The 23926-nt window shown below is 41.3% G+C and overlaps 1 protein-coding gene across 2 annotated transcripts in view; it reads right to left on the reverse strand.

Moving 5' to 3' along the window:
- ZNF507 (zinc finger protein 507) overlaps positions 1-23724 on the reverse strand; it is a 38941-nt gene extending 15217 nt beyond the window's left edge. The window contains exons 1-6 of one of the 2 annotated variants that reach the window (XM_055310568.1): positions 23577-23724; positions 21422-21515; positions 19917-20035; positions 13407-15541; positions 11887-12004; positions 8170-8284 (exon numbers count right to left, since the gene is read on the reverse strand). In XM_055310568.1, coding sequence (XP_055166543.1) covers positions 8170-8284; positions 11887-12004; positions 13407-15539 — 2366 coding nt within the window. In that variant the 5' untranslated portion in view covers positions 15540-15541; positions 19917-20035; positions 21422-21515; positions 23577-23724. Of the gene's footprint in view, positions 1-8169; positions 8285-11886; positions 12005-13406; positions 15542-19916; positions 20036-21421; positions 21516-22599; positions 22879-23576 lie in introns of those variants that run through there. The other variant, XM_055310569.1, reaches the window with a different exon arrangement.
- Between the last annotated feature and the right edge of the window lie 202 nt (positions 23725-23926).

Here is a 23926-nt window from a genome sequence, read left to right on the forward strand (position 1 = left end):
TTGTAATGAATATACCACTCTGGTTGAGAATGTTGATAATGAAAGAGGCTATAAATGTGTGGGACATGGAGTATATGGGAAGTCTTTGTACTTCTGTTCAATACAGCAGTGAACCTAAACTGCTCTAAAAAATAAAGACTATTAAAAAAAGGTGGACAGTTATATATTAAGAATTTTAGGCATTTAAGGCTTTTGATACAGAAAATCAATGAGAACACACTTCCTATAAGCTCTAATTTTTGTACCAGTAGATGTTCATTCTTTTAAAAGATACTTAGAGTAGAAATTAGGAAGAAATGAAATATCAATGCTCTTTTCAAAGCATGAAAAAAAAAACACAACAAAAACAAAAACAAAAGAAAACAAAGCATGACCAGGTCCAATGTCGAAAGTCAATTAAAAAAATAGCCAGTTTCTTTATATTCAAATTAGCTTAGGCCTTCAAGTTGCAGACAGATTTTTAAAAAGTTGTTTCAAGTCTTTATACTAAGTTAGAATCACACTGATACTGAAACTTGGCAAGGGCAATTGAAAAAAAAACTACATACCAAATCTCAGTTACGGATATCAATGCAGATTATCCTGAATAAAACGCTGGCAAAGAGATTCCCACAGTTTATTAAAAGAATAATAAACCATGACGAAGGGAGGCTTATTCTAGGAATACAGAGAATTCAATATTAGGAAATTTATTATCATTCACCATTTGAAAGAATCAAAGGAGAAGCCGTATTTTCACTGTTGTTACTGAAACTTAATCTAAAGAAACTCAATATCCATTTATTTATTTATTTTTACATTTTTATTTATTTATGATAGAGAGAGAGAGAGAGAGAGAGAGAGAGAGAGAGAGAGGGAGGCAGAGACATAGGCAGAGGGAGAAGCAGGCTCCATGCACCGGGAGCCCGACGCGGGATTCGATCCCGGGTCTCCAGGATCGCGCCCTGGGCCAAAGGCAGGCGCTAAACCGTTGCGCCACCCAGGGATCCCTCAATATCCATTTAAACAAAACTTTTTACTACGGAAATCTGATTTTTTTTGAGACAGAGAGAGAATGTACATGTGAGTGGGGCGGGGGGAGGGCCAGAGGGAGAGGGAGAGAGAGAATCCCAAGCAATCCCAAGGCTCCACACCCAGTGCAGAGTCTGATGCAGGGCTCAATCTCACAGTCTGAGCCAAAATTCAGAGTTCAAAGCTTAACTCATTGAGGCATCTAGATGTCCCCTCAATATCTTTTGATATGAAGAAGTCCTTAAAATTTTCCCTAAGAGAGGAAGAGAGAGAGAGAAAGCCAAAGCTGCATATGGAATGACTAAGTCCTAATTCTAGGAGCATTGACCTTAGGTCAGTAGAAAGGCTATACCGAAGGGACACACTCACAATGGTAAATACTCTTTGAAAGATCTACGTGTGAAAAAGCGGGAAAATGGTAAGGTTAAGCACTTATTAAAATGATTTTCAACTGATTAGAGAAGACGGATACTATAGGAGGACCTCAACCTCAAAGTAATGTACAGGCAGCTTATTACACCTATTTCTACCTGCTTTTTAAAGAATAGGTTTCCTTTACCTAAAGCACTATTCTCCCACTTTCCATTCCCTCTGCACTCTGCCTATACAACTCCATGGAGCAAACCAAATTCTCTTAGTTTACAAAAATGAGAGTGATCTATTATTACACCATCATCTTGTTTTATTCACTTTACTTACTATACATTTATTTTCTGAAATTATGTTGTTTACTTGTCAATCTTCTTTCATGAAGGTACTAACGTAAAAAAATAAAGCTGTCAGTTATTTTAGCACCCCAAAATGGTGCTTTATTTGGGAATAACAGAGAATTGCAATCCAGGGCAAGTGAGTTTGGCAAAACCAAGTCTTCTGAACAAAGGGCAGGGATGTCCTTTAACAGAGGAAAGTAGGAAGTTAGGAAGGCTGTTAAAAACAAAAAACCTTTACTTATAAAACAAAACCAAACAAAAGCCCCCCAAAACCCACTGGGATAAACTGGGAGCTGGAAGCATAGTGGTTTTTCACTGGCTGAGCCGTGATCACCTCTCACTGACTGGGCTGCTGGGGGGCTGTGGTGAGGAGGTCAGCTTTTCTATCTCTTGCTGGGATAGTAAAGTAGTATCCACCCGTAAAGTCCTTCTCTTCCTACTGGGGTCTGCAACTGACAATGAGTGGTAGGGCAGGCATGAGAGCTCCCTCTGCTGAACCTGCAACTCCATTCTAGTGAGGCTCCCTTTATTAATCTTCATAGTATAAAAGCCACGAAATAGAAAATGAACAGGTGACCCTATACCAGCCTGACTAAAGTACATGGTAGTATGCCTAGAAAAAGCACAACAAATATATATTTCAAAATAGAGGGCTATCTATGTTTAACAGATCATTTCTAATCATTTTACCAGCAGATGATTAACATCCTTATTTCCAATTACCCTGTACACTAGACTGGAGATTTAACCAATCATGACTCTAATGAAGCCTCCATAAAACCCCAAAAGGATGTTCTGAGAGCTTCTGGGCTGGTGACCACGTGAAAATGCTGGGGAGAGATGCCCAGAGAAAAGCATGAAAGTTCCGCCCCTCCTGGGCCTTGCCCTATAAACCTCCTCATCTGGCTGCTCATCTGTATCCTTTATAATATCCTTTATAATAAACTGGTAAATATAAGTAAACTGGTTTCCTGAGTTTTGTGAGCTGGTCTAGCAAACATGTGATTTCTAGCCAGTCATTCAGAAGCACAGGTGACAACATGGAAGTAGGAACAGTCTTGTGGAACTGAGCCCTTAACCAGTGGGATCTGATGCTATATCCAGGTAGTGTCACACCTGGATTAAATTCATAGGACCCTCCCCCCACACCCCCAGTGTCTGCTGAAAATGGAATTAACTGCTTGATGGTGTTAAAAAAAAACACACACACATCAGAAAACCCAATGCTTCTCAGGATCTAGCTAAAAAACCAAAGACTGAATTTTCCCATAGGCTTTCTTCTATTGCTCATAGGTCAGTTACTTCAGACCCATAACTCTAGGAAAATAAAAATGTGGTTCAGACACCCTAATTCCCTAGCCTGAGACCTTACTTACCTTATTCCAGATCTGATTCAATTAGAACAACTGCCTTGAGGGATTAGAAGAAACCAGAACCTGGATGTTCTATAAAATCTGAAGTGACCTGAGTAGGATCTGAATATGCATAAAAAGATTTCGATAAAAATTCTGCAGTAGGGTTTGTCTTACCACATTTGTTTCCTGTGGGGTATCTGGGTGGCTCAGTCGATAAAGCGTCTGCCTTTGGCTCAGGTCATGATCCCAGGGTCCTGGGATGGAATCCCTGCTCAAGGGGGAGTCTGCTTCTTCCTTATCCTCTGCCCTTCCCTCCCTGCTCATGCTCTCTCAAATATAGCACTAAAATCTTAAAAAAAAGTTCAAAAGGCATTATTTGCAATAGGGAGAAAATCTGGCAATAATCCATATATCACTAGAATGAATTGCTAGTCTTACAATGGAATACCATATAGCAACGAAAAGGAATGCGTTAGTACTACATTAAATTGTACACAGTGATGATGAGTAAAAAAAAGAAAAAAGCCAGACATAAAGTAATGTGCAGTGGGGTGCTGGGCTGGCTCAGTTGGAAAAACATGTGACTCAATCTTGGGGTCATGAGTTCTGGTCCCATGCTGGGTGTACAGCTTACTTAAATAAACTTAAAAAAAAATGTACTGTATGATTTCATTCCTATTAAGTTCAAAAAAGGGCAAAACTAATTTATGATGTTAAAAGTCACCTGGGTGCCTGGGTGGCTCTGTTGGTTAAGTGTCTGACTCTTGATATCAGCTCAGGTCTTGATCTCAGGGTTCTGAGTTCAAGCTCTGTGTTGTGCTCCACCCTAGTCAAGACCATTAGGGGTAGAAGGCAGAGAGTAGTAGGGGAGGAGAAAGGTAGTTAGTGCCTGGAAGGCCCCAAGAAGAGGGAGCTGCAGAGGAGCTGGCAATGACTAATTTCTTGGTCTGAGTGGTAAAAAGGATGAGTTTCACTTGTGATCCATCCATCAAGCTGTACATTTACAGTTTATGCAATTTTCAGGATATATCTGACCTTAAATTATTAACAATTTTAAAGAGAGAAAGACTTAAGAGACTTACCAATAATGCAATGTTTGGAGTTTTTGTTTAGATTCTGATGTGAACAAATTAATTCTAAAAGTGTATTTTTGAAACATTTAGGGAAATATTGCGTATATTTTGCCTAGATATTAAAAATTGGACTAAAAAAAATTCAACATACCCATCTGGGCAGCTCTTCTACTTAAGGAAGAGAAAGCACAATAAGACCACTGTACATTTATTTTCAAAATACAATAAAAACTAACAGAACCAAAGCCATTTCATAGAGAAGAAAAACAGGTATAGAGATAAGCATCAGTCAACACTTACTGAGACCAAATACATGCCAGGTAGTGTACCGAGCACTTTAGGCCAAAGTCCATTCCTTTGTCGTGTTGCCCCTCCTGCCTCTCGCCATGCCACGGTGCAGTTTCAGAACATAAGGACCAATACAAGTGTGTTTATTTTGATTTTAATTTTTAATTTTTTTAGAAGGGGTAAGGGAGAGGGAGAATTTTAAGCAGACTCCACACCCAGTGCAGAGCCTGACGTGGGGCTTATTCTCATGACCCTGAGATCATATCCTGAGCCAGAATCAAGAGTCAGATGCTTAACTGACTGAGCCACTCAGGCACCCCTCAAGTGTGTTTCTAAGGGAGAGCAGTTGAACTTCAGATAGTTAGAAGGAAACTTCGTAACCTGAGGAAAATGGTTTGTCATCCCATTTTGCATTACTAGCTAGTTAGTCACAAAAGTGATACTGGGGACTGGAAGCCAGAGGGAATTCTACAACTTCAATATTAAATGAAATGGAGGATGATTTAGTATTTGAAAATTCTAAATGGAGCCCTTTAACTGTGGGGTCAATGTTATAAACACCAGGTATGGTATAACCACAATTGGTATGTGGTTTATACAGAATGTTCCTTAATGAAGCACTGAAAAACAAAGTTTGCTGCGTTTGGTAGGACTGGGGTGGGATGATGCCTTTTTCATCTTTCCTTGTCCCTACGAAGGAATGGCAAATGGCTCTCTTCCTTCTGTGAAAAGGACAGTTTCTGAGATGACCTTACAAATGCAGAAGAAAACCAGCTCCTTCAATGCACCAGGAAATATGCTGGGTGCTTAATACACACGACTTCATTCAACCCTCACAGAGCTTTATGAGCTAGGCATTATTCTTCGCAGTTTCATATGGGAAAGGAGGATTAGCCTGGAACAAAAGCCAGAAGGTTACCTAGCTGGGAATAGGTTGTGGCTCAGGCCTGAGACTCTAAAGCGTGAATGTTACATAAGACACTGGGTTGCTTGTAAGGCAGGCAACACAGCATGGGGACCTCAGCTGTGGCAGTATTTCTACCTGGATGTAGCACCTCTTTTATAAAAGAAATAAGCTATGCTCATCTATCCAGAAACAGGATTACTCTTTGTTTCTCAAAATGAGAGGTCAACAGCATTTTTGGGGGTGGGGGAGGTGATGTTAGACAATGCATCAGTCAGAGGGGATGAGGCTAGAAACTGGGCCCAGTGAGATTAGCTGACCACCACTTACTGGGTGCTTAGTTTGTGCCAGTTACATATGGTATTTAATTTAGTCCTCACGCCTGTCCTGTAAAGCAGGTGCCTTAATTAATTATCCTCATTTTAGAAAAGACAAGACCAAGCAACGCAAGGTGAAATAGTTGCCCCACAGTAATAAATGCCGTTAAGTCAGAGAGCTCAGATTCAATCCCAGGGCTATCTGCCCCTGGAACCAGGGCTCTTAACCAGTAAGTGAAGCTTTATACTGCCCAGATCACACAAATGGGTTCCCTGAAGGACTAGAATGGTGACATAAAAAGTAAAGGCATGAACAAAGAATAGTTATACATACTGCAGGGAATCCATTACATAACAGGCACAATGAAACACCAATGCGTCTGTTCTGCCCTTGTGCCAAGACTAGAAGTTGTGCAACAAGGCACTCTAACTCTGTAAGGAATTCACCATTGCTCCTGGGGAGCGAGGTTCTTAACGAAAAGTAGGTAACCAGAAATGTGCAGGGCATAGATTCTGGGAAAATAAGGCCAAACTGATTATTAAGTGTATCAGGCGGCAAAACCGAATGAAGCATATATGCAATAAGCCAGGAAGACTACGGTGATAACTTAGATCAAATTAGATCTCGAAAAGGCAATGCTTACTAGCTTAGCTTAAGGCAAGCAGTATATGACAAGGAAGACAAAGTCTTGACACATACTGGAATAGAGCCCATTAATTCACAATTCCATGTGGATTTAAAGTATTTAAAGGAGGTTAAAAAAATAGAGTCAACAAGACCTGACAATTTGAAAATAAGACTTAGGAGAAAATGTTGCTTATAATTACAGGGAGGGGGACGTACAACATCTCTTCTAAGACATGAGCACTTAGGCCAAACCCAGTGACAAAGTATAGTGTGAATTAACCTGGAAAGTAACTGACCTGTGTTGTAAGAGGAAGAGGGTTATCATAGTGTGTTGCCCACTGGTACAAGATCCTAGGTCAAGACCACTCAGGTAGATGTGATGTGCAGATTCTCTACAGACCCAGAATCTTTCATAAATTTATCGTAATTGTGTACTTGAGAGTTTACTTATTTACGGTTTATCTACAAACTTCACGATAGAGGCATAATATCCTTTTTTATTATCATGAAGTCTACAGTCTAAGAGCCTACATAGCACCTGGAACATAGTATTTGCTCAGTAAATATTTTTCAATGAATTGGAATGAGGAGTCTAATTCTAAACCCAGAGAATGTTATTTTACTCTCACATGATTTAGCACAGGTCATTAGATTTAAAAATAAAGATATAGCTTTCTCCTCTTATCCGATGAACCAGTGTCCCCGTTTCCATCATGTTCTTCTAAATACTTCCTAGAGTAAATCATAAACGATACATGCTAAATAACACCCAATCACTCCTTATCTGTAATTTCTGGCATGGAGTTATTGTTAATGGCCTTCATTGTACTCTGGGAAAAAAAAAAATCTTTCTCAGGGATCCTAGTGTTAAAAACGTTTGAAATAAAAACAGACACACTCAGGAAAGGCCATCACCTATCACAGAGCTACAGGACTTTGAAAGTGGAGGGTGATTATAAATAAGTCTGTTGGTTAGCAAACTAAGCAAATGTTATATATTTAAAGCCATACACATACAGACACAACTACACCAAATAATGGCATTTTCAGGCACAGTCTGTCAGGTTTTCATTTAACTACTAATATAGTGACTTTCCCACACTCACTTGTGTCATATGTATACAAAGGCTGGGGAGAGAAATTAGGACGTGAAACAGGTTTTGATAAGCCATTAAAAAAGTTCATGTCTGTGGCCTGGCACAATTAGTCATGGTGACGGTCTCCGCTTTGAGTAGGAACCTGATACTCCATCAATCACGGTTGCGAGCAGAACAGACTGCTCTGTGACAGCCTGACAAACTTCTGCAAAAATGTTTGTATCTCTACTACATGAACAACAAGCAGCTTATTCTCAAGAGCCAAAGTGTACTTAAGAAACAATGATTTCTATTTTTCTATCTTGATCACCTGAGAACGCCTTTATTTCCTGAAAATATGTATTACAATGGATTTTTGTGAAAAATCAAGTAACAAATTTAAATTAAATGACAGCTTAATTTTCAAAAAGAGAGTCTTTCATAGGGAATTATATGGCTTTTAAGTTTTAAGCATCTTTTGGTGGAATATGGAGTACTTAAACCAAATTACTGAAATGTACCAGAAACACTGAAGATTGCTATAATTTATACCCACACGAAACAGAAAACATCAAACTGACAAAGATGTAGATATCTTTGTATTTCATCTACACAAAATGCCTATTGTCCTAAGACTCAAGCTTAAAGTTCATATTCCTTAACAAACTACACTTTTGAAACCAGTAGTGAGTTTCTTTGTGCTGAACTTGTGTTTAAACAAATGTTATGAATCTTCAATTATCTCATTTTTCTTTACTATAAAATATTCTACTACAAGCATTAAAACTCTACGATCATCACACTTACCTGTATGGCTTGTCAGAATTATGGATTCGTCTGTGGTTTCTGACACCAACGTATGTTGTACTTGTATAATCGCACACATCACATCTATACTGTTTCTGGACTGAAGACTTATTCCCTAGACAAGCGATTGGAGACCTTTAGTGACATCCTTTGATTAAATACAAATGACATAATTTCCACTGTAAATGAATATTTATAGCACACAGTATTAATATTTCAATCAAGGCTTTCTCATTTAATAAAGTTAACAATTTTGAACATGACTTTCCATATGAACTGAACATCATCTGAACTGTAAACATAGATACATTGAGTTGGTTTCTGCATAACCTTGTACAAAATGCTAAAATATAATAAACTTGATGCCAGCTGCCCTACTGTGTAGCAGCTGAATAAACCAGAGATATACTGTCAATCTCAAAGGTGTTAGTCTAATTGATATTAGACTCACTGTCTTAAGGAAACACTGATTTGCCAACAAGCTGTGATTTAATACTGTAATATAATATTATACAGTCTGGCTACAAAGCATACAGAATAAATTCAATATAAAAAGCCTAAAACTGTTTTACCCTGTGGGTTGCCTTTGTTTACAACTGAAAAGTCAGCTGTCAATGCAACAACAGAAGAAAAAACACCAAGAAATTATTCCGTGCTGAATAATGTCGTATGATCATACCTAGCCAACTGCCAGGGACAAGGACAAGTGTTATCACTAATGCGAACGTGCAGCTCTCTGAAGTCCAGAATACAGGGATCCAATGGAAAAGAAGAGGCCACATTACCACACTCACTCTGCAGCGCCAGGGCTGGGCAATTTAAATCAGGGTAAGCCCGAGACAATACAAACTGGATGACTTGATCATGTAAAACTGTTCCTGAAGATATTCAACACTTTCTTTACTCTTCTGTAAGCACAAAGTCCGCAGGCCATTCACAGCCTGACTGCTTTATACTCAGAAACAAAGCAAGCATGGAAAGCTGGAGAATAAGGCAGAGCAGGAAGGCAGCTTAGGTAGATCACTAGCACACAGCGCATAATCATAAAATTGGTGGCACAAAAGAAACCCACGCTGAAATTGTAACAAAGAAAATCCTTAAGTTAAATTTAAGCTTTCTAAAACTGAAATTTTCTTTTGCCCAGAACTACTTTTGCCAGGCAGAACAAAATGTCCTAATTTCCTGGTGTAAGTCTGCAACATTAATGTATACACTAATCATAATTATAACGTAAGTATTACTCTTAATTGGTAGGTTAAAAACTTGGACTTGATTGTAAGTGGCAGTGTTCCAAATACAGTTTTTAGAAAAAAACCTAAAAAAATGAAGTGTGAAATATTGGATAATGGTTTTGTGTGAGAAATATTACAGATCAATGACAACTAATAAAAATGACAGATGGAAAAACTTAATATAGCACAGAATGAGAGCCCGTGCTACTTCAAGCAACTGTTTCTAACAGAAAGAATATTAGATTTAAAGTTCACAACTCTGGGCTTCGTCCTTGCTCTTCTACTTAGTAGCAGGGTGATCACAGGCAAAGCATTTTATTTTGCCTCATGAGGACTCAGTTTTCTCGTCTACAAAATGGAAATTCTAGAACCTCCCAGTATGGTTTATTTAGGAAGCCCAGGAGAACTCTCTGTTCTTCCTTCACTGCGGTCTGCATGTCATCTGCATGTTGTGTCAGGTGTCTGACCCATCCTGAGCTGTAGACTCCCGGAGGGCAGGGATCTGTGTGTTTTGTTTACACTGAATCTCTAGGGATTTGCGAATTGTATGTCTGCAATAAAGAACAACTTAATTAAATTTCAGGAAGGAACACCCTATGAAAGTGCTTCACTAATGGCTCTAGTTGAGCACCTGTGATGTTGGCTGACATCCCCCTCAGTTTGGTTCTGTCTTCCTCTCTGGCTAGGCTCCTTACAGGCAGTGATGCCTTCACTGTACCCCTGGCCAGCTAGATCAGGATGGGCACCCCATGCCTTTTGGTAGAACAAATGTTTGAAATACCATTACACTGGGTCTCTGAGTCAAAACATGTCCCAAGTTATCTGTGCTATCATAATGGGCAGAGGCTGGGGACCACTGAGACATACATCCTCTAACTTGTTCATTAACTTTACTAAATGGCTAAAGAAGTTTTAGTGAAACATGAATTACCCTGACTTTTTTGTGAGCTAAGCACTTGTTTTTTGGCCCGACAACCAGATTTCAAATGATCTAATACTAATTAATAAAGTATCAGCGTAAGTGTAAGTATGCAGGAGGTTAACAGTCACCTGAACTGTTAAACTACTATGATCAAAAAGCAAATGGAACAAAGTGAGGGAAAAACAGACATGGCAAGCAATTTAAAATCCATACGTTTAACCCCAAGAAACAGAGGCGAATGCACAAAGATGCTGTAAAATGGAATATGGTGGACAGATGCTGTCGCTGTAAAGCTCAAACTGGTTACTTTAATTTTGAGCTGACATTTTAATCTTTTTTTATTAAAATTGTGAGTTCTAATTTGTTAACCCATTTGGACAGTTTTATAAATTACTGCTTTTGAAGACGGTGCTAGAAAAGACATATTCCACCACTGGTATTAACCGCAGGTGGTGCCACTGAGTAGTATTTACTTTATTCCTTCATTAGGGATTTATGGTCCAATGACATCAAATGCTTTATTGTCTCCTTTAAAGGGAATATGGAAACATAATGAATTAAAATAAAAGGAGGCATTTAGGGCTATTTCGTAAAAAGGAAACAAAACTGCTAAAGCAGCCATCTATTGCAGAAACAGATGCTATGTCATAAACTCCTTTTGTTTTGGATAGTTTTACAGGGATGACATCTGTTTGACAAGGGAATTTTGGTACTACAGTGGTGTCAAAATCAGTTCTTTCAGAAACATTCTTGAATCAGTTATGCTTTCTGGGGTATAATTTAATGAAACATTACGGTAAAACATTTTACTCTGCAGTTGTTTCTAACTTTAATTCTTAGGAAATCTAAAAAGGAAAGTCACCCCAATATGTTTTATTTCCCATAAACACTACATACCGCACTTGAGACATTTAAAGTATATCAATTTAAGAGAGCTGATGCAAGGAAGCACAGTTTATTACGCTTTATCCCTAATTCTCCGGATGTGGCATCCGCCTTTTCATGGAACTCTAATTAAATCTTTTGATTCTAATATTCCTATTAGCAGAAACTCAGCCGACTGGTACCTAACTAGTACATAAAAAGATTTTGCGTTTTTTTAAAATAATGCAGATGAAATCTGGCAGTCATACTTGGATAAGAATAAGATCACAGCAGGAAGCCTCACTCGAAGTTTGAGGTGGGGGCCTGCCATCTGCAAAAGCTGCTATGTTCTCAGTGGGTCAACTGGTGCTGAGAGGGAGGGCTTGCTTTCTGTGCTGCAGCTTCCCCGGCTTGCTGGTTTGTAACCCAAGGGTTTATGTTGGTCTTGGCTCTTACAGGATAGCATGAATTTCAGCCTATTATCTATCTCTGCCCTTGAAGCTCAGTCCTTACTAATACAGTATTTCACTTAGTATCACAGGACATCCTCAGGAACACAGGTAAGATTCACTCCACAGTATGAAAAGAGAATATATGCAGCTTGAGTCCTGAAATTAACCCACATGACAACTAAGGGCTTTTTAAGAAGGCTCCATATGCTAGTCATGCAACCTGTACAAGAAAAAAAAGCACAGATACCTTCTTGAACACATTTCCCATCAGCTGTATCAACGGCAATTCTCGACTCATTAGAAGTTGTTACTGACAAGGTATCTGGAAGACTGTGTTGCTCTCTCTCATGGTTCCTTAGTTGACTCTAAAAAATTGAGAAATATTCACATGTAACTTTCAATAAACATGCTTGCGTTGTTAATAAGAGATGGTAGATGCAGTTAATTGCTTTCACAGCCCAGCACCTAGAACACATTACCAATATTTTAAAATCAGGTGTGCTAAAAGATTATCTGACTTATTTGACAGTTTATGGGAAGAAATACTCTAGAGAAATCATAATCTCATCAAAAAGGCAGTTCTTTTCACATTCCCCAAAAGGAATCTCCTGTTACCTTCCAGAGGTGTTTACACAGGGCATGTGCATGCTTACTGAACCGCTCGCTGACAGGCCCAGAGGGAAGAGCACAGTGTTCAGAATAACCCAACTGCTTTCACAAAAAGAGATCCAAACACCAACTACTGGACTTGTGTTAATTTTTGCCTTTCGATACCAACTAAATGTGTAGAGAACCTAATTGAAACTGTTCCTCCACAGTACCTTCTTCCTCCACCCCTATCCTCACCAATCAAGAATGCAGGAGCCAAAGAAACTTCTGGAACTTGCTTTTGCTGCCCATTTGGATGCACTGCTTGTCTAGTAGCCTGGGGCCACTACAGAATTTCATGAGGGCAATCCAAGTAGGCAGTGAATCTCAAGACTCAAAAGCTTTTTTTATTCCCAATATTTTTTTACTACCAGCTAGACCTCAACTCTGAGAAATCTGAGAGAAAGTCTATATCCCAGTTACTCTTTTAGGACACTTTTCCCCCTTCCACCAAATACTGGAGAAGAAAAGTTCTAAATTAATTATTCAATGAATCTAGTTTCGGTTGTTTAAGGTAGCATAAAAGATGAAAACCAGTCAAAATAATCCTTGAAAGTCCCTTAAACTGCCCATGAAACAACACATGTGGCTCTACTTCTACTTTAGTTTCATTAAGTCCAGCTTATTTTTCCTCCTGCAACAATATAGATCACTATTGGCTGGTTGTTTACCTGAAAGTAAATGATCTACATTTTGGGGACATGGAAGATGAAAAATTGTTGGTTTTTTTTTTTTTTTGGCACTGATGATGTATGATAACATTTGTGTAAATCAAATATGTGTATATCCCTCCACTGTACCTACGTTCCCTTGTAATTGCCCTGCAATTTAAAATCAACACACTTAAAAAAATATATCCACACTAAAGCAATAAACACAGAAACTGTTGAGGAGGCGGTTGGCAGGGAAAACAATCCTATTGCAGAAATTCTGATGACCTAGATTTCAGTCCCAATTTTAATACTAATTAGTTGCGATGTCCCTGGGCAAATTATCAAACTTTCCTGGGTCTCAGTTTACGTACCTATAAAATGCAGTGGTGGGGTTCTCTCTACCAAGTGCCCTCCTTGCTCTAAAAGTTCCACGGCTCTCTGAATGATTTGATGAACCAGCGCTTACCTTATAATGAAAAGATTCTTCACATCGCTTGCACTGGTATATTCTTGTTTTACAGTGGTTGATCATGTGGTTCTCCAGATCTTTGCTGTTGTCAGCTATGTGCTCACAGATGGGACACTGATACGGCTGTCGCTGTCGATGGACTCGCAGGTGCTGCTTGATGTAACCTTTGTTACCACTGGCGTAGTGACAGAGGCGGCAGCGGTAGGGCCGATCAGCATTTGGGATGTATTCTACTACATTGCTTCCCGACAAAGAGGCATCGCTGTTAGGTTGGCACTGGGCATTGTCCTGCAACTCTTTCAAAATGTCATCATCTGAAGCATTTTGGTCTGTCCTCTCCCTCAACTTCTCGATTACAGTCAGTAAGGACATGCTGATGCCTGTCTTCACCTGCCCGTCTGACAACTCCTGCCTACCCTCGGGGAGCGCTACCAACGGAGAGTTGCTTTGGTTAAAAGTGGTTAATCCATCTGCAGAGTTTTTAAGTGGTGACATCATTTTAGAATATGCTGCCAATGTACTATCCACTTGCCTTTGTCCCGTATCCGGATCTAGAAGGTTTATATTCCCATAGTGCCCGAGGTTGGTCCTCGTCAGCTCTGCAGCTCTTATAGGCATCGTGACGAGGGCTTCTGCAGCTAACGAGTGTAGTCTGAGGGACTCCGAATTTGTTCTTCTTCGGCCTGGAGGGGCATTCTCGTCTGCAGCCAGTCCTTTGTTTATTAACTCACTGTCTTTCTTCTCCGGACTGCTCCAGCCTATGATCAGCCCCCCGATATCAACGGTACACTTATCAGCATGATAAACTTCATCTCGTCCTTCACACCTGATCTGAGATTCTGTTGGGCTCAGGTCTTTTCCCTCTTCGATTTCAGTATTCATGAGGAAATGTTTCTGTGAAAGAGTTTCTTCAGCACTTGGCAGACGCTCCACTATCACATTAACGTGACCTTTTTTATTTGGGCTACTACTAATGATCTTCTGTGCAGATGAGAGTAGACTATCAGCAATCAGATTCTCCTCTACATCAGAGATCACCTCTAACATTTCTTCCTCGTTAGGGTCAAGAGTAACTGACTGACCTAGATGAACTCTCCCTTCCGCACTCTGTTCTAAAGGAGATGAAGAGGATAAGGTTTCTGAGCTGCAAATCTGCACCTGTACTGAAGGCCCGTTGTGGATGCTTAGTTCATTGTCTCCAATAGCAATGACTACTGCATCCAGCCCACCAGGCTCAGCAACCACTGAAGAGTCCAGCAAGCCTAGGGGCTCATTTTCATTTTCGAAGATTGGATAGGAGCAATCAACCTCCCCGGCATGCTTCCAAGCATGTGTTTTCAACATTCTCTGCTGGCCACAGGTATAACTACAAAACAAGCATCGATACATGCCATACTGTTCGTATGCATACCACTTCCTTTTACCCATTTCTGCCATGGATGCATTGTGGGCAGTCTTAGTTTTCGGACTGTCTGCAGTCACTGCGATGTCAGAAGTGGTTTCATTCTTTCTTTCTGTGGGTCTCTGACATAAAGAGTTGGAGGGGCTTACACACTGTTGGGCTTTGGATTGAGCATGACTGTTGGCATCGTTTTCGTGGTCATTTACCACATGAGCTTCAAGTTCCTCTTGGCTTTTAGATGTAAGATGGCACTCTGAGCACATTAGTATCACTTCATTCTGCTGACCGTGCTGCTTGATATGATCTTTTAACACAGAGAATGATGATGATAGAAACTTGCAAAGGCTACATTGGTAAGACATAGCCTTCCCATCGTTCTGGGTAAGAGAGCCAGGGGTAAAATGTATCTGCGACATCTCAGCCCTCCTAATCTCGGCAGCAGGCGACTGGGTTACTTTAGCTGGAATCTCGCAAAGTTCTTGGGCTTCAAGAGAGTGTGTTGTGGCACTTGAACGTGAACGTTTTTTCCCAATTAAGAGACATTTTTGTGACTTTTCATGTTCTACTATCTTGCTTAACTTCTGGATAACGTGGATCAATGGATCTGTTTTAACTTTTCTTTGTTCATCAATTTCCAATGATGAACTGATGACAGTTTCAGCAGTCAATATAGCTTCCTGCTCTCCAATATCTGGCACCAACATGGCAACACTGCTGCTTTCTTCCATATCTAGAAAGGATAATATACAACGGAAAATAATCACCTGGTTATGGGTATTCCAAGTATGTAATCACAGGAAATTGAAACAAATCTTCAGAGTTTAAGCTAATCTATTTATTTTCTAACCTGGAAGCTCCATATCAGTATATCTGGCTATCCCCAATACTTAAATTGTTCAGCGCTTCTCTTTGGAATGCCATTCCCTATCAAGACTGATGATGATCTTTCCATCCATTTCTTTCCTTGGAAATGACTTTAAACAATTTGCATCTCCTTTTTCTTCACTTTTTTCCCCTAGACATCTAGCTGGGCCCAATCAGTACTCCCTCTCTTTTGAGCAATGCCAAAAAACAGGACTCCTATTCCTTGACTGAAGAAACACAGGCATTCCCAGGGCATGTGGAACCACCTCAAGTTACTACAAAATACCACTCTGCAAAGCCAGTATGTGTTCGACACAATTCTTGGCAGACAACTTCTCATCCCAAATATAATAGTAGTTTTATTATTAAAATTATAAATTTTTCGCCCCAAATCTTTGGAATTCTGAAAATATAGTCGTGAACCTCTTATATAAACGGTAGAGTGAATTTTGAGAAGTACTATGCAAACGAAACTACATAAAAGCAATGATGTAGTTCCTTCTTTTATACTTCCTTCAATTTATTTTCCTGAAGAAAAACCACAAACTATGCTGTGGTTTTTTCCTAGAGGCCCTATTAGTGGTCAACTACTACTCATACGCCTATGCTTTTCTTTTTTCTTTTTTTCCTGAAAGGGAAAGCGGCACCAGAGAAAGAAAATAACTGATATCCTAGTTGTGCTTCAGGTCTAAATATCTAAAGTCCTTAAAAGGGGTCCTCTGTAAGTTCTAGCAATGAGTTACAGCCAAGGAAGTTACAAAACAAAAAATACTCACAATATCTTTCCGCCTAAATCCTGAATCCTCTATTTCCTGGCAGTACTTTCATTTCAAACATTTCCTTTGGCTCAAAGTGAGATTAATTTGTTGACTTGGATCACATTTTTCAGTTTAGGCTTTTTTCCAGCAACAAGTTTTGTTTTTCCACATTTTAGGTGCATTCTGGAGTCTTACTCACAACATTCAATAAATGCCAGCAAAAGTTTTAGTGGCACCAGCTATAGACCAAAGACCACACAATTCTTAAACTTTAGTCATGGGCTCTGAATTCTTATTTTAGGAGGTGAATAATGGCTTCTCTCCCCGCAGGTGGCTGAATCAACATGGAAGGGCCCTTCAATCCCCACCAAGACCAAACCTAACTCCTGCTAGATCCTACCAGCGCTCTGACCAGCTGCATTGCCAGTCCTCCATATCTACTCTTGGCAACAGTATGGCTTTTCCTCTCTGATTTTTCTGCTCTTTCTGGCACATAAACTTTCTATATCTAGGTCCACATCAGGCAAAAATGCAAACATTTTACTCTCAGCTTCTTTAGTACTACTTCTTCTTCCCTCCTTCCCAATACTCTGTCCAATGTGATCGGCTTTCTTTTCTTTTCCATGTCCAAACTGCACTCCTAGCAGGGAATACACTTCCACAGCCATTACAACAGTGACTGCTACTACCACCCCCCACCCCAGTTCCCACCAACCACTGGCCCTTTAGCCACCCTCTCCCTTACACAACCTGAGGGAAGTCTCTCTCAAAAGATTATGTAGTTCTTTTCTTTCTCAAACAGGAAGAACAGTATTTTTCAATCTCTACACTCAATCTTAATCATTAAAGAAGAGACTGGTGTGGAAACAATGTGTTTCCTCAGGAAAATCCTGTGTGACTTCCTAAGTCATGTTATTGCCTGAGAGTTTCACATTTTTAGGACAAAGGGCACTATGGGTCTTGCCTTGATGACTGATTTGCCTTTAGGGTCACTTACTTAAGGCTTTATGTCTTTCAGTTTGATTGATAAATGCAAACTAGTTAAGTAATTGTTAATAAGAGGACTGCTTGAACATTTAATTTCTCACACAAGCTCTGGTGGTCTATGTAGATCTACGGTCTCCTTCTCCATGAGATGTGACATCAATGTAGGCTGATTGATAGTCTGCAGGTTAATGTATCTGCTCAACAGACTTTGCACACCCACAGGGTAACAAAGGTGATTCACATTATCCCTGTTCTACTTAACGATAGAATAGGAAAGAGAGCGGTGCAAATTGCTCCCTGTGGATATTTCACTGTGCAACCTGAAAAAAAGTGAAGAGGAGGAGGGGTTCATCTTATCTCAAGAAAAAGACTAATACAAAAGAAACTGACAAAACATTCAGATTTTAAAAGCTGTGTCTGCTCAGGCATTAAGAGCTAATGGAAATTTGCAGCAGATGCTCCAATTTTCCCTGAACATTTATGTAAGTATCTCATTTTAGAGGCTGCATACATTTGGGGATAAGTACAGAAATGGCAGCTATAAAACAGATATGACAACATAAAATACCTCAAGAAACACCTGAAAAACCAGTTTGGGCCCACATGGCACAATCGAGGTACAAGTTAAGTCCCATTAAAACAAAAGTCTCTGTTAAGAAAAGGTCAGAAAAACAGTTCATAATAAAGTATACACAGCGAGGGAGTTAAACTGACCTTAAGGCCAGCCCTTGAAAATTTTCACAAAAATTTCAAAATATTTTACCACAAAAGTATGTACATACGTTAAGTGAAGTAAAATTTATCTGGGGGGGGGGGGAAGAGATGAAAAGGAGCATGAACACAATTTCAATGGCTCAATAATGATGACAACATGGATTATGAACATCTGCATACTATCCATGGTCTTCAAAAGATCAACGTAAATGCAACTCTAAAAAATAATTAGGGTCAGGGACGCCTGGGTGTCTGAGAGGTTGAGTGCCTGCCTTCCACCCAGGGCGTGATCCTGGAGTCCTGGGATTGAGTCCTGCATCAGGCTCCCTGTGTGAAGCCTGCTTCTCCCTCTGCCTGTGTCTCTGCCTCTCTGTGTGTCTCTCATGAATCAATAAATAAAATCTAAAAAAAAAAAAAAAAAAAAAAAAACCAAAAACTAGGGTTGGGGGTGGTTGGAGGGGGTGGGGATAGAGTAGGAACGGCAAATTTTGTTAATGAAGTTGAACGATGAGTATCTAGGAGTACCTTGTTTCTACTGTGTACGTGTTGAAAACGTTTCATAATAAAAAATATTGTAAAAATTGTTATGTGCAAGGCACTAAGCAAAACAGTATGGAAAAAAATTAAAATCACAGTACTCATGGTTTAAAACAGAGTTGGCTGGATAGGTCAAACGTATTTATAAGTTAAGTAATGCAACGGTACACAAGGTAAAATAGTCAGAAGGCAACGCTCAATGACCAAATCCTAATAGAAACCAAAGACCCAGTTTGGGTCTAGGAAGGTAAGACAAGGCTTTCCAAAGAGGTAAGATGTACACTGTATTCCAAAAGCAGCTGTGCCAGATGTCAACATTTGCCCCGCTGGGCTCATTGTCTCCTTTTCTCTACTCTGCACTCTGCCCCAGGAGGTATTACGTCATTAGACTCCCTTGCCCTCTGGTTTCTTGTGGCGTTATTTCAACTGGGAGCCACGAAAGGAGACCAGAGGGAGGTAACAGAGTGAGATCAGGATACTCATTTCCCTGGTTCCCTCCCTCTAGGTCACTGGAATAGAAATGTTCCTCAGTGGAAGGCCATTCTCTTCAGGCAGCGGGCTTTACAAGACTCCTGGTTCTGGTACCCCTTCCTTGTCCTGATGCTGCTAGCTGCAGATGACTGCATTATCCCTGTGGTTTGCCTATACAAGTCCTACACCTTTATTATGAGTAACGGTAAATACAACCTCCTTGAGTGCCTCAGTTGCTCTTCTGGAATTCTGTTAACAGCAAAGGTAAGACTGACAAGGAAAACAGCCACAACATTATTATATTTTCATAAACAAGAATAAACCTGCTATCTAGTGGTGAGTAAAAAGAGCAATATGGCTGAACAGGAAAGTTTACAGCAACAGGAAAGACTAGAGGCATCACCAAAGTAGGAAGCTTCTTGTTTGGAACCTTTAGACAAAGCATTAGACAAAAATAAATCACATTGCTATAAATAAACAAATAGAAGTTGTATCCCAAACCAGAGAAGTTCCATAAATCTTTCTCACTGAGTCTCAAATCCTTCCCAGACAACAGGACAGGTTTCTCCCACTATCCAAAAGTAGAACCTTCCTATGAAATCTTTCAGAAGCCAAAGCAATGTAAAGTGAAGGAGGAATTGCCGTTAATTTATATGGAAAAAGTTTTGAGTGTTCCTCAAACCAAAAAATAACCTAAGAGGCTTTTCTGATACCTTAGGACACATCTTGCTAACAAATGCACAAAATAAATCAAGATAAAGCACAGATGCTCACAGACACAGTTCGAAACTCTGGCGCCTTGATGCTGAGATGCTGAGCGTAGTTCCAGGGGAAGGAAAGGAGCTTGGTGGGGCCACTCTTGTTGCTTGGGTGCTGGCTCTATTAATGGCTCACTGCAAAACAAACATTGAAAACTATTTTCGCTTTTCATCTTTTTTTTTTTTTTGTAAAAGTGAAATCTTCGGATTTCTTTCCGTTAGAGAAAATAGGTACTTTTGTAGGTCTCATAAAAGCAAAGTGGCAGAAAGCAAACTGGAAAAGTGGGGGAGACCTGTATTCCACAGGCAAAAGATTATAATTAATGTCTTTTCCAAGAAAACCAAAGTATTTCGGTTGTCTTTCTTTCCTTATAATTTACTACTTGGTTTCTTTGTACATCTAATTAATTCCTTTCAGATGCTGAGTATGGTTATCGTAAGTAAAATCAAGTTGAACAATTCCTGTGGGGGTCTGGAAATAGGCTGTAATTTTCTGTGTATGCGTAAAGGCAGTTTGGTATGTTATAAAGAATACTTTCTTTCGGACTTAGAATCTGTTCTCTCCCAACCAGACCAAAGATTGTGTGAAATAATGGCCAATTTCCCATTCTCCTAGATTATCGTAATTCTAAAATACAAAACATTTGTTTTGCTCCAGCTAAAAGGCAGAAGTTCCTCTTTTAGAGTACCCTCAGTTAGCGGCGTGCCCTTATTAGGCAGGTCACTGTTTCTGTAGGTTTTATTCAGATTCCTCAGATGTAAAACAAGAGACTGGTACTGAATGAACTTTCATGTACCTGAATTATAAACTGTCTATAAAAAAAATTACCTCGAGACTGCTTACATATTATTTATAGATTTATCTTACTAGTGTCAACTATAATTTATTTGAATTAAGATCTCCTTAGCTTAATGGGATTAATTGCCATGAAGAAAAAAACAGTATAAATATCACGAGTACATGAATTTCATAACCTAAAATTTCGTAGCTGGCATCAAGCCTGAGAGAAGATTCTAATTTGGCAGCTACCGTGAAGACATAAGGCCTAACTAATATGAACCAATATTAAGATTTAACATTTATTGAGCACCTACAATGTGCCAAGCACAGTGCTGGAGGCTATAGAAGTAAGAAAGAAGAAATCCTTGCCCTTGAAGCGCTCACCACCCAGGGAGCAGTGTCTATGTAGGCTCTGTGTCTTATTCATGTTATTTCTGGTAATAGCCTCTTTTTTGCAGGTAGGGAATCTGAGGCTCACAGATGTAAAGTAATAACTGATTTAAGAATTGGAATCCACGCCTATCTAATTCCCCCTTCTTAATACATCAATTTCCCTCTAACATCTGAGGGGGAACAAATGCGTATAAAGAATCTGTACTAAAAAGAACAACAGTCCCTTACAGCTAGGCCGTATCAGGCATGTTAGCGTGTTTGATCTTCATAACTGTTTGCACAGGCCAGGTGGGTGTTACACAATTTTACAAATCAGGAAAACACTCAGTGTGGTTTAAGGAACTTACCTAAGGTTACATGGCTGTTAAGTGGCAGAGCCAATGTCTTTCAAATCAATTCCTGAAATTAACACAGTCCCTTGGATCAATCTTCAGAATTCAGCTGTGGCCAAGAATGAAAGTATATAATATCAAATATTTCTCTTTCTTGGTGAAACAAAATAATGATTTCTTTTGGCAGCGAAAATTTCCCCAATATTCTATGCAAAATGAAACTCGGAGGAATGTTTATCACCCAATCCAACCATGTGATGCAAATTTACATAATTTCTCTCACAAGTAGACTTCATGATTTTGCACGAGTCAGAAAAACAAAACAAAAAACCCCAAACCTGCTCTGGAAACTTCTCCCGATAATTGTGCATTTTGTTTTAGCTCAGAATTTTTATCTAATCGATTCTAAATGCTACTTGGTGTGACTGGTATCACTCTGTAATGGAGAGGAATACACTGTGTGTTATTTTAATCTCGACCAAAAATACGATCTAGAGGATGATTCTGCAAACTTCAGACAGTTCTGCAAAGCACAGTGGGCAATGAAAAGATAGGACAGGGGATCCCTGGGTGGCTCAGCGGTTCAACGCTTGCCTTAGGGTCAGGGTGTGACCCTGGAGTCCCGGGATGGAGTCCTGCGGCGGGCTCCCTGCATGGGGCCTGCTTCTCCCTCTGCCTCTCTGTCTCTCTCATGAAATTAAAAAAATCTTAAACAAAAAAAGATAGGACACAGCAGATGGACCTGTATATATCCTCCGATGCGGGTTCCTGCCCTGGTCTTACATTTCATTGCTCCTGTGTGTGTCTTACACTGGCCAGGTGGAGTCTCAAAAAAAAAAAAAAAGAAAGAAAGAAATAAAAACCTTAAAAAAAAAAAAATAAGGCACAGTAGATGGACCTGTACATATCCTCCGATGCGGGTTCCTGCCTTGGTCTTACATTTCATTGCTCCTGTGTGTGTCTTACACTGGCCAGGTGGAGTCTCAAAAAAAAAAAAAAAAGAAAGAAAGAAATAAAAACCTTAAAAAAAAAAAAAAGATAAGGCACAGTAGATGGACCTGTACATATCCTCCGATGCGGGTTCCTGCCCTGGTCTTACATTTCATTGCTACAGTGTGTGTCTTACACTGGCTAGGCTGAGTCTCAAAAAAAAAAAAAAAAAAAAAATCGAAGAATGCCTATGTTCGTTTCACCTGGAATGCAGCTGCCTTATCGATTATGGTCAAGTAAACGGTTCATCGCCGGGGCAGAAAGCACGTCTTTGGTCCTCCCCTGAAGTCAATTTTTAAACGAAGTTAAGTGGGGTGGAGGAAGGAGGAAGGGGGCCCAGGCCCAGGCTTTCTCTTTTTTAATCGATAACGCAGCCCCGTACCCGGAGTCGATCAAAGCGGATCAGAGCAACTGAAGAAAAGTGCAAGCTCAGGGAAGGAGGCGACGAATCCCCTAACTGCCTGACAGGGAGAGATGCAGACTGATAGTAAGTGCCAGCCCCCCGCGGCACCCACCGGGCTGGCCTCCGGGCTGCGGCCGCCGCCGAGTCAGTGGCCCAGGCCCCCCCCCCCCCCGGGCCCCCGCGTCCCCTCCGGAGGCGCCCGCGGCGGACGCCGAGTTCACCGACCAGGACCGTAGGTGACCGGGGCGGAGAAGCCGGGGGTGGGGTGTGTGGGGGGCGGGGGTGGATTTTCGGTACCAGCCTTTTTTCTACACCAAGAACTGGGCTGGGGCGACGGGGGCTCGAGGAGGAAAGTCATCAGAGGAAGCAGTGGACACACCGTCGTGAGCTTTTTTTTGTTTTTTTTTTTGTTTTTTTTTTCTTTTTCCTCCACCCCGGCTGGCCTACGGCGGATCACACCTGCAGAGCACCTGCAGAAGGGGGAGGAAGCGGCCGACAGCTGGCAGGCCCGCCCGGGGACACTCCCGGAGGGCGCCCCCTCCCCGCCCCTCCCCCGCTCCCCGCCCCCCCCCCCCGGGTCCCCGCAGGCCTCGCCGGGGGCGGCGCGGAGCCCTGGAAGAGCACGCGGAACTTGCGGCAGGTGCCGAGGGCACCGGGCGGGGTCGGCCGGCCGCAGGGGAAGCGGGCGCCGCCGGAGAGGCCTCGGGGGGGGGGGGGGCGCACATGGCCGGCGGCGGCGCTACCTGCGGGCGGAGGGGCGGCCCCGGGGCGCGGTACCTGCGGTCGGGCGGCGCCTGCTGCTTCCGCGAGCCTCCTCTGGCCGGCCGGCAGCCCGGCCGTGCCCTCGCCCTCGTCCTCGCCCGCCTCGCTCCCGGCTCTTTTCCCTCTTTTCCCCCCCGCTTTTCCCCCTCCTCATCCGGAGCTCCAAGATGGCGGCGCTGGGGACGGATCACGTGAGCCGCGGGCAGGTCAGGTGACCCGAGTGGCGGGCGAGGGGGCGGGGCGACGCTAGGCTCCGCCCACGGGCATCCTGGGGCGCGCGGCGGGCGGGGCGGGGCGGGGCCAGGGAAGGGGGGGCCCGGCGGGCTGGGGGCTCGCAAGGCGTCGGCCTAGTGCGGCGGGGGGTC

This window comes from Nyctereutes procyonoides, unplaced genomic scaffold, assembly GCF_905146905.1.
Source record: "Nyctereutes procyonoides isolate TBG_1078 unplaced genomic scaffold, NYPRO_anot_genome, whole genome shotgun sequence".
Lineage (NCBI taxonomy): Eukaryota > Metazoa > Chordata > Mammalia > Carnivora > Canidae > Nyctereutes > Nyctereutes procyonoides.